Genomic DNA, 19,450 nt, shown 5'->3' with positions numbered 1-19,450 from the left:
GTAACACCCCTATGTTTATTTTCTCCTGGAGGGGGTCACACTGCCCCCTCCCCCCCACACACAAATTTTTCAAACCTGAAGACACATGGATTAAAGCCAGTCATGCTCTCGTGTCTTAACTTAATTTTGGCATATTGGCTTTAACTCCTGAAATATTATTTACACTGAAATCCTCTTTGTGTTTTTGTCTTTGCATGTGCACAAACAACAACAAAAAAACCTTAGAACTAGTTCTTGCAATAAGAAACTTTTATTTGAAAATTAGTCTGATAATTTACCTCGAGTGACATAAATTTGCATTTTAAAAAAATCACTTTGATCATATAGACCATGTTCAGAAATGGAGTAAAATGGCTGTACGTCATGATGTTTTCTGACAATTAAGTTTTGTTATCTATATAAAAGCTTTTTTGTGCTTATATTACTGCATAGCAACGGTGGGGGGGGGGATTAGGTACTTCAAATTAACACAACATTATGGTACAAAATTAAAAATATTTCTCAATGTAAAATAAAGTGTTTTAAAAATGTGACCATGCATATAAAACAAATATACACAGAAAAAGTCAAATCACTTAAGGTTATAAGGAATAAAAACATAAATCTGTCAAATGGATGAGAGCTGCTATCACCTTAGCAGTACTGAACTGTAATAACAACATAAATTCTGTGAAAGTGCTGTATCTGATGAAAAAAAGGCATTTCAATGTCATAATCATCCATCTTCAATAGCATTTGGTTTGGAACTGTGTTTCGGTTTCTTAGAACATTACGTCATGTTTAAATAATTTTGCTGTAGGAAAACAGTTAATATTTTGCTTCGTTTTATTAATACTTCTATTTATTTTAATATACCAAGTGAAATACCTTGCCGAAAGAGTAGCAGTAATAATGACAACAATAATGATAAAAAATATTATAACAATAATAATAATAATTACAAAATGAAGGAATTTTATATTATTCCTAAATCTAACTATAATAATAAGTTAAATTGCTCATTTAAATAAAAAGGTGTATGTAGTGGTCCGCCGTAGCCCTGGGTATTTGTGTGCCCCGGAGTCTGGAATCTCGGAGTCGGAATCATAAAGATACGCTATAAGGGAAGAGACCACGAGATTCTGGAATGTGTCGACTTTCAAAGTCCAGAGCCTGCCTGCGTTCCCAGCATTCCGTCCGTTTCTTCCTAGGAACGGCAATCGTTTCTGAAATGTCTACCAATACAGACTTGGTTTCAGAGTTTTTTTGAAGGCGGCCGTCTGTTCAGAGGTCTGTGATCTGAGACAAGCTGCTGAAATCCCGGCACCTTCTTGTTTGTCTCTCAGAAAGTTGGCACAGAGGCGGGCTCTGTGACTGGCCAGTTCCTCCGTGTCCTTCGAAGCCCGAGTGTCTGCAGTCCCGAGCACTGGACGTCTGTGGTGAAGACCTAGAACGTTTTGTCTGGCCTCTTCCTTAGCAGGCGGAAGGTTGTTTTTGTGTGTGTGTGTGTGTCACGTGTTGATGCAGGAAGTCTCCAGGAAGCAGGAAGGTTTTTGTTCAGAGGTCGGCTCTGAAGCCAGCAAGTCAAAGGCCTCCTAGCCCCCTTCGTTTGGACTGCGCAAGCTGTCGCTTATTTATTTGAAACAATCTGATTCCAGCTTCTGGAGCAGAAAAGGGCCCTGGTGTGGCCGTTGTCTGTCACTGCCCGGTGTGCCAAGAAGCAGGAGCTGAGGTGAAAGGTCAGAGGTGGGGTCAAAAATGCCAAAAAACATGGCCGCCGGGGGGCGAAGCCTGTCAGAAGAGCGCCGACAAGCAGACAACCTGACTCAGGGGTGGTGGGTGTGGCTCCTACATGGGTGGGACAACCAAGCCGGTCATAGCTGGAGAGAGACAGAGAAAATCTCAGTCATACACAGGTGTTTGTGTACAGCAAAGCAAGAGAAGAAAGTCAAGCAGTCTCTGAATTAAAGGAAGAGAACCGAAAGATTTATTAGTATGCTTTTCATATAGCGTCAAGCACTCCAGTCTACCGCTGGTATGCAGACAAAGTGACAACTGTTTCAATTTTCTTTCCTTTTTTTCCATGTAGGTGGAAGTTAAAGTTTTTGGTATCATCCATTTTTTTCTGCCACGGCTGTAATATTCAGCACTTAATATCTAGTGCAAAGATTCTTCTTTTTGCACACACCCTTGTGTATTTCAGGTCTCACTGTATGTATGAAATGACAAAAAAAGGAAGCCCATTCCCAAATTTACCCCAAAATGATACCAAAAACGTGCCCAGATGTTCTACAAAAGACCCCTATCCAATGAATCTGCAAACAAAGGAATCTAATTCTATTTGCTCATTTAAATACATTTCTCTTGGACATAAATATATCCAGCAATTCAAACTGGCTTATGCACCTGGCTTATGTTACATGATAAAGCTCTGATGGGCTCTGACTGCGGTCTGTCTGTCAGATCACCTCCTATAACTCCACACCTTTGTGGAGCAGGACTCTCTTACGAAAGAGGCGTGATGAAATGTGTTTAAGTGCTTTGAGAAAGAGTTAAGACAGCTTGGGAATGGAACATTACTTGTAATGTTGATGAAAGGTAACCGTGCTTTTACTGAACAATGGCAACCATTCATACAAACTGGTTTCCAGACCCTGCTACATACAGACCTTTAGGAGGCTGCAGTCAAACTGGGGAGGTGCTCACTGTCGACTGGTGTCAAGAATATCAGATCATAAGAAAGGTTTCGAACATGTGGAGGCCATTCAGCCCATTGAAGGCTAGGAGGTAAAACAGTGATCTCAAGCTGTCATCCAACTGCTTCTTGAAAGAAGTAAGGGAATAACAGCTTTAAGAACATGGCTGGGTAGCTTGTGCCAGTCTCCCACAACCCTTTGTGTAAAGCAGTTTTCAGTGCACAGTTATAACACGTGTTTATCTGGTGTGTGTTTTACTCTGGGGTCAGGAAAAGTTCAGTGGCTTGACTTTGTCAAGGCCTGGGCAGATTCTGAGTTCTTGAATCTGCTCTCCTTCCTCATCGTCACCTCTTTTCAAGAATAAAGAGCTTCAGTTATTTTTGAGAGTCAAGGTAAGATACTCCTTCAGGCCAGGAAATGTTTCTGTTCTGGGACGTGGTGAGCAAAATTGTACAGAACATTTTGAAAGAGGTCTTGGTAATGCGTTGTACAACATCCCTTGATCTAAACTAGGTGTCCAAGCATTCTGTTTGCCTTTTTTATTGCTTCCCCACATTGTCCAGAGGAGGATAATGGGAGGAAAGGGGTATAAATATGGCAGGTGGGGGGGCAAACGTGTCCTTTGAGGAGAAAGCTGTGCTGGTGAAAGGCTGCAAGCAGACACCCAAGGGGTTATGTAGTGTTGACAGACAACACTGGACGACAGCAACTCAATCCACTACAGCCCCAGAGACCCAGGGACTTTCTCACCCCTCGACAGGTCACCTTCAAAGCAAAGGAAAAGGAGGCCCAGCTCGTGTACTGCACACAGCTTTGAAATCCTTCCTTCCTTTATGTGTGTGTGCACATGTGAGTGAGTGTGTGCACTTTGTGTGTGTGGTTGGTTGTGTGTGTGTGGTTGTTTGTGCGTTAATGTAAGTGAGGTTGTGGTTGTGTGTGTGCATGTGGCTCTGCGCAAGTGTAGTTGTGTGAGTACCCGTGTGTGTTTGGCTCTGTACGCGTGCATGTAGTTGTGTATGTGTGTGTGTGGTTGTGTGTGCATGTATGTCTGTGGTTGTGTGTGGTTGTGCATGTGTCTGAGGTTGTGTGTGGTTGTGCGTGCGTGCGTGCGTGTGTGTCTGTGGTTTGTGTGTGTGCTCAGCTTTCTTTCAGAACACCTTGGCCATGTTAAGATCTGCCAATAACTGTGCCAGGAGACTGAGAAACACCAAGTGAGAACTATTAGACACACTCTGCTCAGTGTTACACGGTAATTTGTAAATACTGTGTGTTTGCTTTTACAGTCATTAGGCAAACCCACCAGTTTATCAAATGTTAAGACATTATCAGACTGGGAGCATGAAAACTAAATTAAATTAATGATCATCCAAAATGAGGTGAACTTATTAATTTTCTGCATGCTCTTGTTTAAAAATGATGCATCAAAAGCAATACAAAATATCTTTTTAACTGCAGAACTATTAAGTTCTTTTAAGATTAAGATTAAGATTTTAATAGGACTTAGATTTTGTGCTTGGAAATTCCACTTTATTTTCAATAAGAACTGCATGTTTTTTTTTAAAGGACCCTAACTAGCAGTCTTTATTCACACCTGACTTTTGGACAGCTTCTTTACTTGAGAAAAAAAAAATTGAAATCCCATTGAAATGTCCACACCATGCACCAAGAAATGATGCAGGCACTGTAAGCCATCGGGATGTCTGGCTGTTTTCTCTGCAGGTGCTGTTACTGTTCTGAACCTCTGTGGTGCTGGTAGCGATCTACACATGTGGTTCTCTGGCTCGGGCAGGGGTACCTCGGAAACTGTTGCCCCCTGTGGCCGGGCAGGCCGGGGAGGGGGAGCCCTGGGGTCGGATGACTGGGGCGAAGGCACTCTTCTGCTTGACGGAGGGGAACGAGGAGAAGGGCAGGATGGATGAGGAGCTGGAGCCGGGCACCGTGGGGCTAGAGGGCATGACTGCACGGACGCACAGACAGACACACAGACACGCACACAGAGACACCGATCTGTTAGCTGAAGTCACTCAGACATTATGAATCAGTGAAAGAACTATGTAAGGGAGGAAACGGGGGTCAAAATGAATAGAAGAATGGAAAGAAAGAAAATGATTATTATGGACTTCTGGGCAGATGCAAGCAAGCAACTCCAACATAGGGCATCAATACAATGGAAATGACTAAAATATCTAGATCCTTGTGCTGCAATTAATTAATTAATGCAGCAATAATTCGATTACCTGTTCTAAAACTCTTCCATTACTTTTGGATGAATCAGTTAATAAAAGTATAACCTGTTTTGACGGTACCTGTTACCAGTTCATGTTAAAAACTTGGGAGTGGGTGAGAGATGGCATTTCTTTCAGTGGTGGTAAGGTACTGTATAATGCAAGCGTGTGCCTAGCATTCTCACACTCGGTCTCGCTGGATGATGAATAGGTCTATTGGTCAAATTTTACAATTGTTTTCTTTTTCCTTAAATACAGAAAAAAACAGAATCTCTTGGAAGTGGCATGCTGACCACACTACAGTGCTCCTGCTGTACAGGCACATTGCTCAGGTTTCCCTGAATGTGCCAACAGTACATGTGCCTGGTGAGACTTCTCCTTCTGCTAGGATTGTCACAACAGCAGAATCTGGACTAACCCAGGAAATGCTGTTTTGCAGCTATTTTTGATTTAGAATATAGACATAGCATAATATACTACAGGTAGAGAGCAGCCCCAATTAAAAATCATATTTCTTGTTTTGAGAAGCTTACTGGTGAGTCTATGATTTTTTTATACAGTGCTAACACATCTTGAGCTACTTATGCTAATCTACCTACTTTTGTTTCAGAATCGTGTGTGGGTTATAAATCAGTAGTAACTGAACAGAAGCTGAATGCCTTTTAACCATCCATCCGTTTTCCAACTGCTTCTTCCAATTCAGTGTCGCAGGGGAGCCGGAGCCTATCCCAGCAAGCAACGGGCTCAAGGCAGGGTACAGCCCGGGCAGGAGGCCAGTCCCTCACAGGGGCAGACAGACACAAGTGCACACACTCACTCCAGAAGAAATTTTCCCAGGAGCCAATTAACCTGCCAATCTGTGGGAAGAAACCGGAGCACTCGAAGAAACCCACACGGACAAGGAGAGAACCATACAAACTCCACACAGATAGCACCCCAGGTCTGGAATTGAACCTTGGGCCCCAGTGCTGCACTGGAACAAAGCTTGCCACCGTGCCACCCAGTTTTTGCATATGGCAGTTTAATGGTTATGGTTATTACAGTGTTAAAGGGGTGCCTGATGTGAACGAGCATGTATTGTTTGCAGTTCCATTTCTTCTTTTTAATCCAGAGGGTCGTTAATTAAATGTAAATGAATTCGCCGTTGCTTTTGTCTAAGGCCACTGAGATTATTCCCTTTTCATTTATTGTGCGCAACAGCAGTTTTTATGTCATTTGATATTCTATTAAAAGTATAAAGCTCTTTATTTTTTGTAGTAAAGCGTTAATGCATATCGATCGTTGATAGATGGCCTGCAGGACAGCCGCACAGGAAATAAGGCTGTTGATCTCTTAGCGTATCCTAAATCCGAATTCTCTCAGGAGGTCCAGTGAATGACAATGATGAGTGTTGGGGCGGGCAGGGGGAGGGGCACTTACTGCCGTAGGGGGAGCCCGTGGGCGAGGCGCTGTTGAAGCCTGGAGATCCTGGCACCCCCAGGCTGGACATGGGCACCGCACCGTAGCCGTTCATGCCCCCTGAGCTGCCGTACCCTGACTGCTGGGGCGTGGACGCTGAGGGGTACCCCCGGGGGGACAGGCTGCTGGAGTTCCGGATGTAGCCTGCGGATGCATGCAAGCACAGTTACGGACACTGGGAGCGGACCCATCAGAGCATGAGCTGTGTGGTGACGGCGGGCAGGCTCGGCGTGTGTGTGTGTGTGTGTGTGTGTGTGTGTGTGTCGCAGGACGGGGCGTGTGCCGGGCAGGTACCTTGACCGCTGGCCTGGCCGGGCTCCCCGATGCTGACACCCAGCTGGCTGCTGTAGGAGTTGAGCCCCATGACGCTGCCGTGGGCGGGCGAGCTGGGCAGGGCCTGCAGCTGGCTGTGAGAGCGGGGCACGCTGTACAGCGCCTCGGCGATGTCGGCCGCGCGCTTCAGCAGCATGTCCTGGCAGAGAGAGAGGGAGGCAGGGACTCAGCTTCAGAGCAGGCTGAATTAGGAAATGGAAGTATGAGACGCAACATGGGCCCAGAGTGCTGCACACAAGGAGAAGTGGCCATTCAGCTCATAATGCTTATTAACTGTTGGTTTATATTAGCCTATTGATCCACGGATCCCACCACCCTTTTTTATTTAAAGTTGTGCATACCGTTCTCACTCCTAAATAGACTTCCACGTAACTTTCAGTGGCGCCCTCGTGTGCTGGTCTCAATTCTGAGAAAAATGTCATCCGTTGGGCTAGCTGTGTGAGTACCCTTCCGGATGCCGAGTGCCTGTATTAAATATTGTTTTCTCTGCTACCCAAGAGTGAAGAGATTCAGTTCCTTTATCCTACCTATGCCTGTGTCCTTTCTTTCAGACCCAAGATTGTTTTAGGGTCTCAGCTCTGAGCTCCTGCTAGGGCAGCTATGTGTTGTGACCAGAACTGGCACGCACTGTTTCATGCCAGACACACAGACCCCGGTGCCAGCTTGCAGACAGTAGCACAGGGGCTGGCTCTGTGTAGGGGTACCTGGTTGCTGTGCGGGCTGCCATACAGAGCTTCCACCAAGTCAGCGGCCCTCTTCAGTAACATCTCCTGGACAGAGGAGCAGAGGAGAGAAAGGCAGGGAGATGACTGCTCGGTTCAGAACAGTGCAACGCAGAAAGTTTTCCACATGGATACCCCTGCCAGACGGAGTGGATTTGGTGCATTCCAGTGAGATGTGCAGATGTGGTCGACAGCAAGACTCTCCTTGCTGCAGTCCCTCAGGATCTCCTCTTGGTGCTGAAATCCTGCTGGGATTAACCTTCAAGAGCTTCATTACTGTTACCACTGTTTCTCAAAACTTCCGTCCGCATTTAGTCGGAATATGCTTGCATGCATTATTCCTTCCCAGTGAAAGTGGGTTTTTTTTCTCTCACTGGCATTCTCAAACAAAAAGGTGACACTAAATCAATGACAGGTATGCTAGCACACAACATTTATTGTGTGTAAAATCTCTACATACGTTTGATTTTTTTTTAAGTGATCGCTCTCAGGGGATGCTCAATTAATCCACCGACCACAATTTCCTAGAACTTTCAGGCATCCAGATTTACAGGTCCTGAAAAATCTGCTGGACTGTGGCCACCAGATACAGGAGATCGTTAAACACACTGCAGTACAAACAGGACGATAAGGAAAAGCAGGTTTCCACCTGGAGACAGTGCTCTCTCACCTTAGCCAATTTATCCGGGTCCCCTGGATGTCTGGGAATGACTTTCTGAAGACGCTGAAAGCCGTAATCAATAGTGGGCTCGTTCAGTGCTGAAGAGAAAGAGAAGCTGGTTGTATTTGTGGAAGAAGGACGTTACAAAAAGAGAGAAGCCCAAGAAAGCATCACTACCTCTCTTTCTCCACACAGGCTGAACTCAAACACAAAGAGATGAAAAGCTTAAGCCACGTTATATCATTTTTTTCCCCATGCTCTTACTTTCTATGTAGTATTACCCCCGTAAATAGCTAATTGTATCATCTGCAAAAGGTTAAACAGGTTCGGGTTAAGAACACTCCCAACTAAAATCCAGCAATTCATTCACAGAACCATTGTCCTAATTTGTCCTCATTCGTCTGCCCTCGAGCCTCCCTCAGAGTGCAGATCCAATGACCCAGTTCTGTGTCCGGAGCCTTTCTGACTCGGGAACAACACTCCCACAGTGCGGCCGAATCCCATGGTGTTGGAATGCGAGTAGGGAGCCTAACAGAGCCCGGGGAGCCCCTCGACGGAACTGTATCCCAGGCTTTACAGATCCCCCAGAAAAGACAACTGAATCCCGCTGGCTGCGGCGGCGGAAGTGTCATTCAACAAGCCCCCCGATCGCTCGGGGCACAGGAGACCCCGATTCTCTCTCCGAGTCGGATTTCACTCGGGGCTTCCATGGCACTCCATCAAGGACTTTTCGAAAGCCGACTCTGGCACTAATTCCCCGCCGGGCCGATGAGAAGTGAAGGCATCTGCTTCACCCGGGAGTGGGGGGGTCGTTCACCAAACTCCTGGGCTTTTCACCTCTGGAGCCCCCAGTTCACACACTCATTTGTTAGAGGTAGAATCTCAGTTTCCAGGGAAAAAAACCCCCGACAACACTGGGATAATCTTCCACAAAATGACAGCTTTTCTGTTTGCAATCATGGGTTCGTTCATTCAGTCATTTTTCAGCACATGACCCCCTTTTCCGTGTCTCTCATCACTGACTGAATCTGCTTGGGAATGGTTTCACACGCCAGCAACTGCCAAAACGAACCTCCCCCCCCCCCCCCCCTCCCAGAGCAGGCAACGTTTCCAGGACAACAGGGGGAGGCAGCTCTGGGGGCTTGCATGCGGCAGCTCACCTGTGTAGATGAAACGGCCTGGAGCCCCTTTGCAGAACTGCTTGGACTTGTAGGACAGCGTCACCTCCACAACTCCGGGGATGTGGCGAGGGGGCGTCTGCACTCGGATGGCGTGTGGAGTGATCAGCTGGAACACAGGAGACAGAGGGCATCACGCACGAACCGGGGCTACAATCTCCGGCAAGTCACACTCAACCTCTCTGCTGCAATCACCATCTTCCGTTGTCACTATTGAGCTGAAGGTTACCTGACTCAAATAAATCACTGGGGGGGGGGGTGTAGGACGCAACTTCAAAACTCAATCTCCGAAAGATCCACGAGGAAGAAACGAGGAATGCTTGTTTTCAATGGCACGTTTCAACGCCAGGTGTATGAAAGCTTACTAGGGCCGCAGTACTTGTGGGGCGCAGCCACCATTGTAGATGGCTGCATCTCCGTTCCTTCCACTGCTTACCTCGCTCCACACCAGCATGCTTCCAAAAACCACCTGCAGGCCGTCAAAGAAATTCTCCCCGATCACAATGACCATGGCGCCCCCTGTTGTCCAGCCCTCGCTGGGGCTGATGGCCTTGATACAGGGTGTGGCTGTGTGAGGGGAGAGAGGAACATGCTGTTATTCCACCCAGCAATTAGCAGTGAGCAATTAGCAGCGAGCACACCTCCAAAAACTCTCCTCTAATATCTTTCTGTGCTTGCAGAATCAGCCTCAGCCTTGGGCAAGATCATCTGCAGCTGGCCCTGCACGAGACCAGTCTGTGGGTGTGCTGGCGTCTCTTCGCTTGTGTACTTGGTGTGATCGCAAATCCATGTTATCCTCACATCCAACTTGTCGTGTTCTTACTTTTACTTCAGTCTGGGTATAGTAAATCTGTGAAGTTGCTCCCCACCCCAAGCCACACACAAGCCCCAGCGTAGCAGGATACATACCATACTCCATGCCAGGCTCTGCAGAGTCAGAGGGGTCTAGCCTCCTTGCCCGCCGCCCATGTTTGGAGTTATTGTGGACAAACATGTTGTCAGACACAGCCAAGACGTGCCCATCCACACTCACTGTCGTAGACAGCACCACCTACAGGGCACAATGTAGAAGCACACACAGAGAAGAGGAGGAACATGATATTCTTCCGTCAGCGTCCATAATAATATATAGCCAATCTCTTGGCAGTGCGAATTACCACCCAACCCCACCTTCACGTGAAAATGCTCAGGGCATGCACAAAACCAAACCAGCGGATTCAATCAGAATGAACAGAGAAACACGAACCAGAGGACACAAGTGGAAACTACATGAAAGTGAACTTAAAAATGAGAAGGGGAGGCACATCTTTACTCAAAGGGTTGTGGGTGTCTGGAGCACGCTGCACAGCCATGTTGTTAAAGCTGATATCCTAGTTTTTGCCAACAGCCAGATAATATTCTATCCTATTAACTATTATCAAACGGGCCAGATGGGTCAAATGGCATCCTCTAGTTTGTAACCTTTCTCGTGTTCTTATGTGTCAGTCTGCTTTCAGAAGCAGTGGACTCATCGTGAAAAGAGGAAGAAGCTGTAAACTGAAAGAAAGGGGACCAGGCTGCTGTCCGTTGGTCTGTGTAACCGCATTGCTGAATTCATTTTTTTTTTCTTGTACAGCTGCTGAAGTCCAGTTACCAAACCCACCCACCCCCATACTGTTGTAAATCTGCACTGTACAAATCCTGGCCAGCAAACAAGGAACCTCATTCCACCACTGATCAGAGGGGAGGAAAAAAATCTCTCACTGATATTAAACATATGGAAGGAATTTTTTTTTTGATAAATTGTGGAAGCAATTTAACTTCTGGAGTACACTGCATGCCCCTCTCCCCCACCAGTATGTTCCATTACTTCTTCACAGGGATCTGCGCAGTGCCGCCCAGTTTAACTGTTACTGGTGCGTTACTGGTGGGATTGAGGTTAGCACTACTGAACTGGGACACTCAATAGATGAGGACTGCTTGTTTTAATGGAGAGCCAAGGAATATCGTAGCTGGACACCCTGAGGAAAAAGAAGCTGAGGCACTTCCAAGGGTAAGTAAGGATCACTGATTAGAGGCAGGGAGTTGGCAAGGAGGGTGAAATTTTTCAACTTGAGGTGAGGTTTAGAGTGAATACAGTGCAGGGATAAAAGAAAAGGGAGAACAGTGAGTAAAGAAAAGTAAAGTATCGATCAAAGACAAGTGAGTATCAGCCAGCGGTAAGTGGTTACTAGACAGATTTCCGTTTAACCTCTGGAGATGATAGACCACAAAGCTGTGTACCTTTAACCTATAATTTAGGATGTGTCACTCTGAAGGAGTTAACACAAACACATAAAAACAGGAGAAAATCCAAGGCATCAAGTGGTGCTGAAAGACAGAGGAAGTGAGGCGGGAGTCTCCCCAGTGACCACTTCCTGGGTCACAGAGCCTGACCTCTCCATCTGGAGCCAATCACTCAACTCTTGACAACTTCCTGAAACACCTCGGCCTATTTCCTGTCTCTCTCTCCCCTGTTTTCCCTTAAACTGCTCTTCTGGAAACAACAAGGTCGAGAGTCGGGGACACACAGATAGATACACACACACACTCTCTCTCAGTCACTGTACACCCACCCACAAAGACACTCAAACACCACCATACAGACACATATATTTTCCAATAAACAGAATCACAAAATTGGCACTACTGGAAACTCACATACCTACAGCAATTTCTAACATCCCACACTGTCATGTCGTACGAAGGAAAAAATTGTCTTATTCACAGACACATACACAATAGCACAATCGCATGCACAAAACAATTACAGAACATGTCTCCAGCAATTGAATACTGCATTTCATGATATAAGAAAGGTTACAGTTAAGAAAAGGCTATTTGGCTCATCTAGCCCCATTGGTAATTAAATTACATTTTGAAATTGAAACCTCTGCATTGAAGTGGTCTTCTTAAAAAGGATAGAAAAAATCTGTACTGGTAAAACTGTGTGTCGCAGGGAGGAGGATTGCTTCAGTTTTATAACATGTATTCATAAATCCCTAGGTGCGCATATAAATTTGCTACCAGGGATTTATTTGTGTTGGCACAGCAGTAGAATGTTATAGCGTTTTCCAGTGCAAGGACATTAGACCTCACAGTGTAAAGTAGCCTTCTAGACAGACAGACTGAGACAGGACAGGAGATAAATAAATGACATGATTGCAGTCATTGATGGCAGGTCATAAAAGCTTAATAAATAAATTTAAGCAGAGACAAACCAGAAGACAGATTTGTATTGCAAATGGACGCCATATGGAAATGCAACCTACTGTGCCACAGACAAAGAAACTATAGATTACAAAAGAGAAAATGTCTAGATTTTGTACACAAGTAGACAAATGCACATTTTACAGATGCAAGACAAGCAGTAAGACTGATGGAAATAACAGATTCGGATTAAAAGTAAAGCACAAGTATATCAGTGGCACAGACAACGTGCGCCAGCATGGATGGACACAACGAGAGAGTGACCACTCTCTCCTTCCTCCGTACCTGGAATCTCCTCATGTCTCTGGGGTTCCCTGCCGTCTTCAGACAGTTCTGGTTACATTTGAGAAAAAACTTCAAGAAAAACCTTTGGGAGAAAAAAAAAAACAGAAGATCGGATCTGTTAAAGCCTGTTTGTGCTCAACGACAAAAAAAAAAAGGCAAAAAAATTGCAGCAGCGCCTTAATGAAGACATGTTATTGTTTTAGGAATGTTTAAAACAGCAAACAACAACAGACGTCTGTCAATATGGAACTAATGACACTGAAATCAACAGAGAAGCTGGAGAGCACACAGGTGTCTATGTTCTGGTTTCCCCACGACAGAGGGCATCAGGGGCTGCTCTTTAAAACACCTGTGACTTTGTCATATTATCTTTTATCGGATGACTGTGTTATGGTTCTGACCGTACAGATTTACTGACGTCCATTGACGAGGAGGACTAGACTCTCTGCCATCCCACCACCCTCACTCCAGGGGGATGACGGCTGGGGGAGTCCAACCAGATGAGAAAGGCTGTTTTTTTTATTTTGGAGAACAATGAAAATAAAACCTCATTTCGGCAGCACATTACGGCATGTCATGGCTATTGCCCAGTCCCTGAGGTGCCGTTGTAGTCAGTGACAAAAGGCATTTTACAGAGCAGCTACAGATAGGATGCTGATATGTTGTGGTGTTTCCTAAAGAACAAACAAAACACTTTTAGCAAAAGAACCCAAGAACATTTGCTGTGTATTTTCGGGGTGTGGTTGTCTTCTGTCAGATTGAAAAGAGCCCAGCTTTTCGCAGCTTCAGCATTCAGCAGGAGAGTGCTGTGTGCGTGGTTTTTTTTTTTCCCTTTATGATGTGTGATGTGCTTTGGGTGACTGGTGGTCACTGACAATGATTCCAGCGGTGCGGAGAGACTCCAAATCCCAGGTGAGCTCGGCGCGGCTCTCCTGCACGCTGCCATGGCAACGGAGTTCTGCCGCAATCCCAAAGTCCCCTCGCTGCTCACGTGCGGAGGAGCCGGTGGAACCGGATTCCAGCGCGGCGCGAGAGACGGGGAGAGGGGAGAAGGCAGGGAGGGAGGGTAGGGACCGCGGCACAGACAGACACAAAGACACAGCACGGGAAGACAGAGCATGCGCCAGAGAATGCAAGGCAGGCAGAGAGAGAAGGACAGACAGGGACAGCGAGACAAGCGGCCCAGATAGAGACAGATACTGAGAGACACTGGGAGAAGGAAAGAGTGGGAGTGACAGAGGAAAAAACCCCAGAACCCCCAGATGGTATTTCCAAACTACATTTACTGAACCCAGACCAGACAGGGTCAGTTACTTTGCTTTGGTGAAATGAAAATACACATATTATGTTTTTGACATTGTTTGACAATCTTCAGTTTTGCAGCTTCATAAAAACTTTGGTTTATGTGTCTTTTTTTCCTGCGTGGAGAGATGTCAGATCCTGCCAATATGAAGTCAGTCTCTGCACCAAGTTCTGAGTTATGATTTCCGATTCTCAATAAACCGTCCTGAGGAACAAAAGAGTTGAAACTTGTAGGAAATAGCTTGATAGCTTTTTAACATAAAAAAATGCCTGAGAATTGAGTCTGGAAATTGGCCTCACGCTGAGGGGAGCTTCCATCTCTTAACTCACTGCAAAGTCTTCGCTTCACTCAGACAAACTGGGCTTGGAGATTGCTTCAGAAATAGTGTGCAATATTTCTTGATTTGAGCTATTTAAACCAAGAACAATCAATATTGTTGTTGGCAAAGGGATAGCATGATTTATCATTATTCTAATAACAAGACCTCCAACCTCACATAAAAGTTTCATATGTATGTAAAGGGACACTATGCCTTTCTCTCACTCCCTTCTCTGCTTCAACATTACCTAGCTCCTTCAATCCAAAACATAAACCACACTCCCTCAGTCCCTCGGCTCTAACCACTAGCCCATGTTTCCTCCCCCCTCGGTTCCTTGGTTCAAACCACCAGGCAACATTTTATTTCAGCACTACATTATGTAGAGGCAGAGCTGCAGTTTAACACTAAAGATGCAAACCCATCCATTCTGACCATTTACCCTTAGTGCCTTTCTTTCAGTCCCTCATTTCTAACTACTAGCCAACATTACCTCTGTCTGAACTTGAATCAATAGCCCAAACTACCTCTGTCGCAGGTCTACCCACTGTCCCACACTGCCTCTGTCTCAGCTCTACCCACTGTCCCAAACTACCTCTGTCGCAGGTCTACCCACTGTCCCACACTGCCTCTGTCCCAGCTCTGCCCACTACCCCATTAGCCCACAGCACCTGTCTCTTGATACTGTATATTCCACTAGGTTATGGCGTTGTTATTCTCGGCCCCTGGTGGATGGCTGTGGGTACGACAAGGCTTCAAAAGGGCAGCAGCATCAGCTCCTCGGCAAGGGACCTCCTGTTGGTCTCTTGTTGCTGTTATTAAAGCTAAACTCAACTTTTCACCTCCTCCCCCAGCACAGACGCACAGCTGCAAATTTTCAAATTAAAGCGAGAAGAGCCCGCATACATTAGCATACATTAGCGGGTCCCCCTACCCACTTAACATGCAAATCTACCGCAATGTTTCCCAACACCTTCTGCCACACATTCATTTGCTGAATTATAATTAGACTAATCTTGCATAATTAATAAGTAGGGGACCCTCTTTCACACTTTTTGTTTGTGTTGATGTTGTGAGCTTTTTTTTCAGATGTACTGTATTTATTGGGGAGTCTAGTCAGCAGAGTTTGTGGGTGACATGCCTAACAGCAGAAGGAGAGGATATTGTGTTGAATCCACGTTAGTGAACCTCAGCAAAGCTGTAGCAGACAATGAGCTTGCCGATACACACAACAGACAGCCGCCACGTCATCCGAGTCACCTTGAAAACATTTTTATAACTCATACAATTTGTTGTCTTTTTTGAAAAACATGACTTCTTCCTTTTTTTGGAGGCGAGGGGAGTGACTCAGAGGATTAAGACGTATTTTCCCGAAGCTCAAAGCTTCATTTTGCAGACATTGTAGGGTCATGGTGCGTTAACACACATGTGCATCCAGAGCAGAGACAAAAAGACAACTAAGACCTTAAAACAACATTGAAATGTATCCCTAATCTAGTGGAGCAGACAACACCGTCTGCAAAATGGAATAATATAAGCAACTCTATGTCTAACATTAAGTATAAATGAAATGCAAGTGTCTAAATTATATTTTAAATTATATCGTTTGGATTTTGCAACCACAAATAGATGTGTGGATGACACAGTGGTCATAGCATTACTACCAAAAAGCCCTATGGCCCAGGGTCCAATTCCAGACCTGGGGTGCTGTCTGTGTGGAGCTTGTATGATCTCCCCATGTGTGTGTGTGCGGGTTACCTCCCACAGTGCAAACAATACTAGTAGACTCATTGGACTCTGGAAAAACAGGTCCTGGTGTGTACAGTATGTGTCTGCCCACCCTGTGATGAACTGATGTCCCATCCAGGGTGTCCTCTGCCTCGTGCCCATTGCTTGCTGGGATAGGCTCATGCTCCCCTGTGACCATGAATTTTGGATGAAGTGGTGAGAAAATGGAGGAAAATGGAAAAAAAGGGAAGAATTCGTTTTTCAGGGAGCACAATTTCTAGTGGCCGAAGGAATCCACTCTGTGCAACAAATACATTTTATCAGGTGGATTAACTCATTTTATTATGACATATGGAGGCTGCTGTCTTTGATTCCTGGACTCTGGGACATATTTCCCTCTTCTATTGAACAACCCAGGTGAACCACTTTTCATGTAAGGGGTAAGTACTGATGGAGAACAGAGTTTGGTTTACCTCACCTTGGCTTTTAATCCCCCAAAAATGTTAAGCCATTTTGCAAGGTCACCATATTCACAAGGGATTTTCAAAGCAGTTGTGTAAGTGATCATACTTAGTACCTTAATAACTGGAGAATGGTGGATCTATTTTAACATAAAAATGTCACAGTAATTTAAGTCCCTCAATTCCCTTAATTTTGCTGTCAGAATGACCCCCCCTCCCCACCTTTCCTACCACTCACTGCCACAGGTCGTGTCTCTCTGGGGGTGTGGGAGACTGGCAGAGAGCAGAGGACCAGGACACTGCCTGCTCTCATCTGTGCTCAGGATGAGGAGGTGACAGGCTGTCAGGATCATGGCTGGGTTTGGGGGGGGGGGGGCGGGGGGATTGCTCAGCAGCCCAGCCAGTGGAAAGACAGTCTCCAGGGGAGCCCCAGACAGAGACCGGGACGTGACAGCTTGAGGCCATGCCACAGCAGGTACAGTAGCTCGTCCATCCCTCTCCTCTCTCTCTCTCAGGGTGGTAATAAAGAAGCAAGTCCCGCCATGCAAACTCTGCCAAGTCTTTTCTTCAACAAAAACCAGAACAGAAAGCAAAAGGCCTAATCTAGGTAAATGAAGAAGTAACATTTAAAATGCCTGCAGGGACCCTAAATTAGCACCTCAATCATTTTACAGGACACTTTGAAAGCGTAATTGCAGTGTTATCTCCTTGGGAACCTAAGTGTAAACTTATCATCATGGAAAGGAACTCTGAATGAAGAGTTCTTTTCTCTCTCTTTCTAAAACACATTGATATTCTGGCACACAGAACATACATACATGCGCATAGCTTTTTAAAAAAGAATTCAACTCTCATGCTGCAGACTTTTTAGTAAGAGACATCTAAGTTGCCTTCATGGATTCTGACTTCTTTTCTACCTTCCATGCTCATCCTCCTCCTCATCCTCACTGGCCCCAGCTCTCCCCACTGCTTCTCCTAATCCCTGCGATGAAATCTAGCCCCCACTGCCTCTTTGTTTCCTTGTCTTGTCTTTTGTTCTTGGGCCCTTATTTCTCCATCCTGCCATCCTCCCTATCTCTATCTCACTCTGTCTCTCCCCCTGCGCCCCTATGATCACCCCTCGCTCTTTCTGTCCCGTATCACTCGTCCGAAAGCCCTTATTCCAACTCCTCCACCCCTCATTATCGGCTTCTACCCCTGTCTCCAACTGTGCAAGAGATAGCAATGATTTAAAATGCTTAAAAATTCTCCAGGAAAGAAGGCTTAGCTGCGGAAACGATGTCTTTCTTCTTTCTAGTTTGCAGCCTGGAAATAACTTTTACTTGTTCCTCTGCAGCTAATGCATGCTGAAGCAGCTCCCCACTGGATGATTCATCATTATTCTAATAATTCTCTAATCCTCCAGCCTCACTTTAAAGTGTCATATGTGTTTCAAAGGACATAATGTCTCTCTCTCACAGTCTACCCTGCTTCCAAATCGCCTAGCTCCTTCAATTCAAAAGTAAACCTCAGTCCCCTCAGCTCTAACCACTAACCACTGAATCATGCTGCTTCCAGTCTTACACTGGAGCACTGGAGGTAGGGAGGCTCTCTGCTTCAGTCAGATAACTCTTAGCACACACGTTCCAAGGGACCTGTGCTCAGAGTCTTGCCCCATAACAGTTAGCCTTGCTTCTCACACCCCTCAAACAAGAGATAATCGCTCTCTGACAGATTCAAACTAGACGGGTAAGCTGAAACCAGGAGGGGAAACTACCTGCTGTGCGGTGTCCCATTAGCCTGGGTTGGGGGGCATGAGAGGGACTTTGTGGCTCTGCGCCCGTTGTCCCTACCGCAGTCATGCTGCTCTGCCACAGGCTTCTTTTGATATTCATAGTCCTGTCAGGGAGGTCCTGGGTTCGACTACCTCCCAGGCACAGCAAGGACCAACTGTTTTAGTTTTTTTATGGTGGTCAATCATTTTGCACATGGATGCAAACGTTTCCGTGCAAATGAATGGCTGCAACTTTGCTATGGGACACCTATTACTTGTATGTATATTTTAAAAAAATATACAGTGTCTGGCACTGAGACAGGAAACACAAGTGCACCACCAAATAAAAAGGTGTGCAATGGTGAAGGTGAGATTACACTAAATGCATATCAACATAGTTGCTAAACAGGCGCTGTATTTCAGTGTCTTTTCGTCTTCAGTTTGGTCTAACTCAGTGTCTTCCCTGTATCCTGAAACATGTTTTATATTAAGTGCTTTTCATACCACTCCTTAAAACTTTGTTTGCAAGAATGAAATAGTGAGGACGAGTCATTTCTCTGGAGCCCTGTAACTCTCTCAGGGCTACTGGGCTGGGCTGGGCTGTGAACAGTAACAATCACACACAGCTCGGGAAGAAGGTGCCAAGTTTGGAAACCGTGCAAGGAGATGTGCTTCACCAGCAGCCAACATCAACATGCGGCTGTGGCGGAACATCTGGGCCGTGTTTCAGCCAGAATCGCGATCTCATTAGCACCGTCTCTCCTGCACGTTTCCAGCTCCAGCGCTCTTCACCCACAGCACAACTGCAACATCTGTAACACACAGGGAGCGTGACAAGATGTTTCCTTATTTGCAAGTTTGAAAACCCCAAAAAATCTTAAATCACTGCAGGGAAAACACAACTCTGATCTGGCATGCTCGCCTGCTCCAGAAAAAATAATCTGCTCTAAATGTTTGAGTTCATGCAGGACATTAGGAAGCAGCAGCAGCTTCCATTTTCACAGTCTATATCTTCCCATAAGCAGCCCTGTGTCATACAGTCTGTTCTCTAGAAAGACTTTCCCCAAGCATGAGGAAAACAGTGACCAGGCAGATACTTATGGGAATAAAAATGGTATATTCGA

At 45.7% G+C, this 19,450-nt stretch overlaps 1 protein-coding gene and 1 long non-coding RNA gene across 2 annotated transcripts; both read right to left on the bottom strand.

Annotated features, from left to right (window-relative positions):
- Nucleotides 1-234: 234 nt before the first annotated feature.
- On the bottom strand, nt 235-5,195 carry LOC148839143 (uncharacterized). The gene is made up of 2 exons (XR_016093756.1): nt 4,471-5,195; nt 235-1,859 (listed from the first exon to the last, which is right to left on the bottom strand). It is a non-coding gene; the product is annotated as an uncharacterized LOC148839143 (long non-coding RNA).
- A 1,047-nt stretch (nt 5,196-6,242) lies between these two features.
- On the bottom strand, nt 6,243-13,189 carry LOC148839142 (transcription factor COE2-like). The gene is made up of 9 exons (XM_088935516.1): nt 13,167-13,189; nt 12,766-12,847; nt 10,162-10,303; nt 9,689-9,819; nt 9,235-9,361; nt 8,084-8,172; nt 7,396-7,461; nt 6,653-6,830; nt 6,243-6,502 (listed from the first exon to the last, which is right to left on the bottom strand). The coding sequence occupies exons 1-9, from the start codon at nt 13,187-13,189 to the stop codon at nt 6,243-6,245; spliced, it is 1,098 nt and encodes a 365-aa protein (XP_088791642.1).
- Nucleotides 13,190-19,450: the final 6,261 nt, after the last annotated feature.

Source organism: Atractosteus spatula, chromosome 2, assembly GCF_055471065.1.
Source record: "Atractosteus spatula isolate fAtrSpa1 chromosome 2, fAtrSpa1.hap1, whole genome shotgun sequence".
Taxonomy (NCBI): Eukaryota; Metazoa; Chordata; class Actinopteri; order Semionotiformes; family Lepisosteidae; genus Atractosteus; species Atractosteus spatula.
The sequence above is the reverse complement of the archived record's forward strand: the minus strand, read 5'-3'. Positions and strand labels throughout refer to the sequence as shown.

Excerpts from the sequence above, each read along its gene's own strand:
- LOC148839142 (XM_088935516.1), bottom strand. The coding sequence starts at position 13,189 with ATGGACGTCAGTAAATCTGTACG. Across the intron at positions 9,820-10,161 it reads AGAGCCTGGCATGGAGTATG|CCACACCCTGTATCAAGGCC; the intron begins GTATGTATCCTG and ends CCCCTCACACAG. Across the intron at positions 7,462-8,083 it reads ACCCGGATAAATTGGCTAAG|GAGATGTTACTGAAGAGGGC; the intron begins GTGAGAGAGCAC and ends TCCTCTGTCCAG.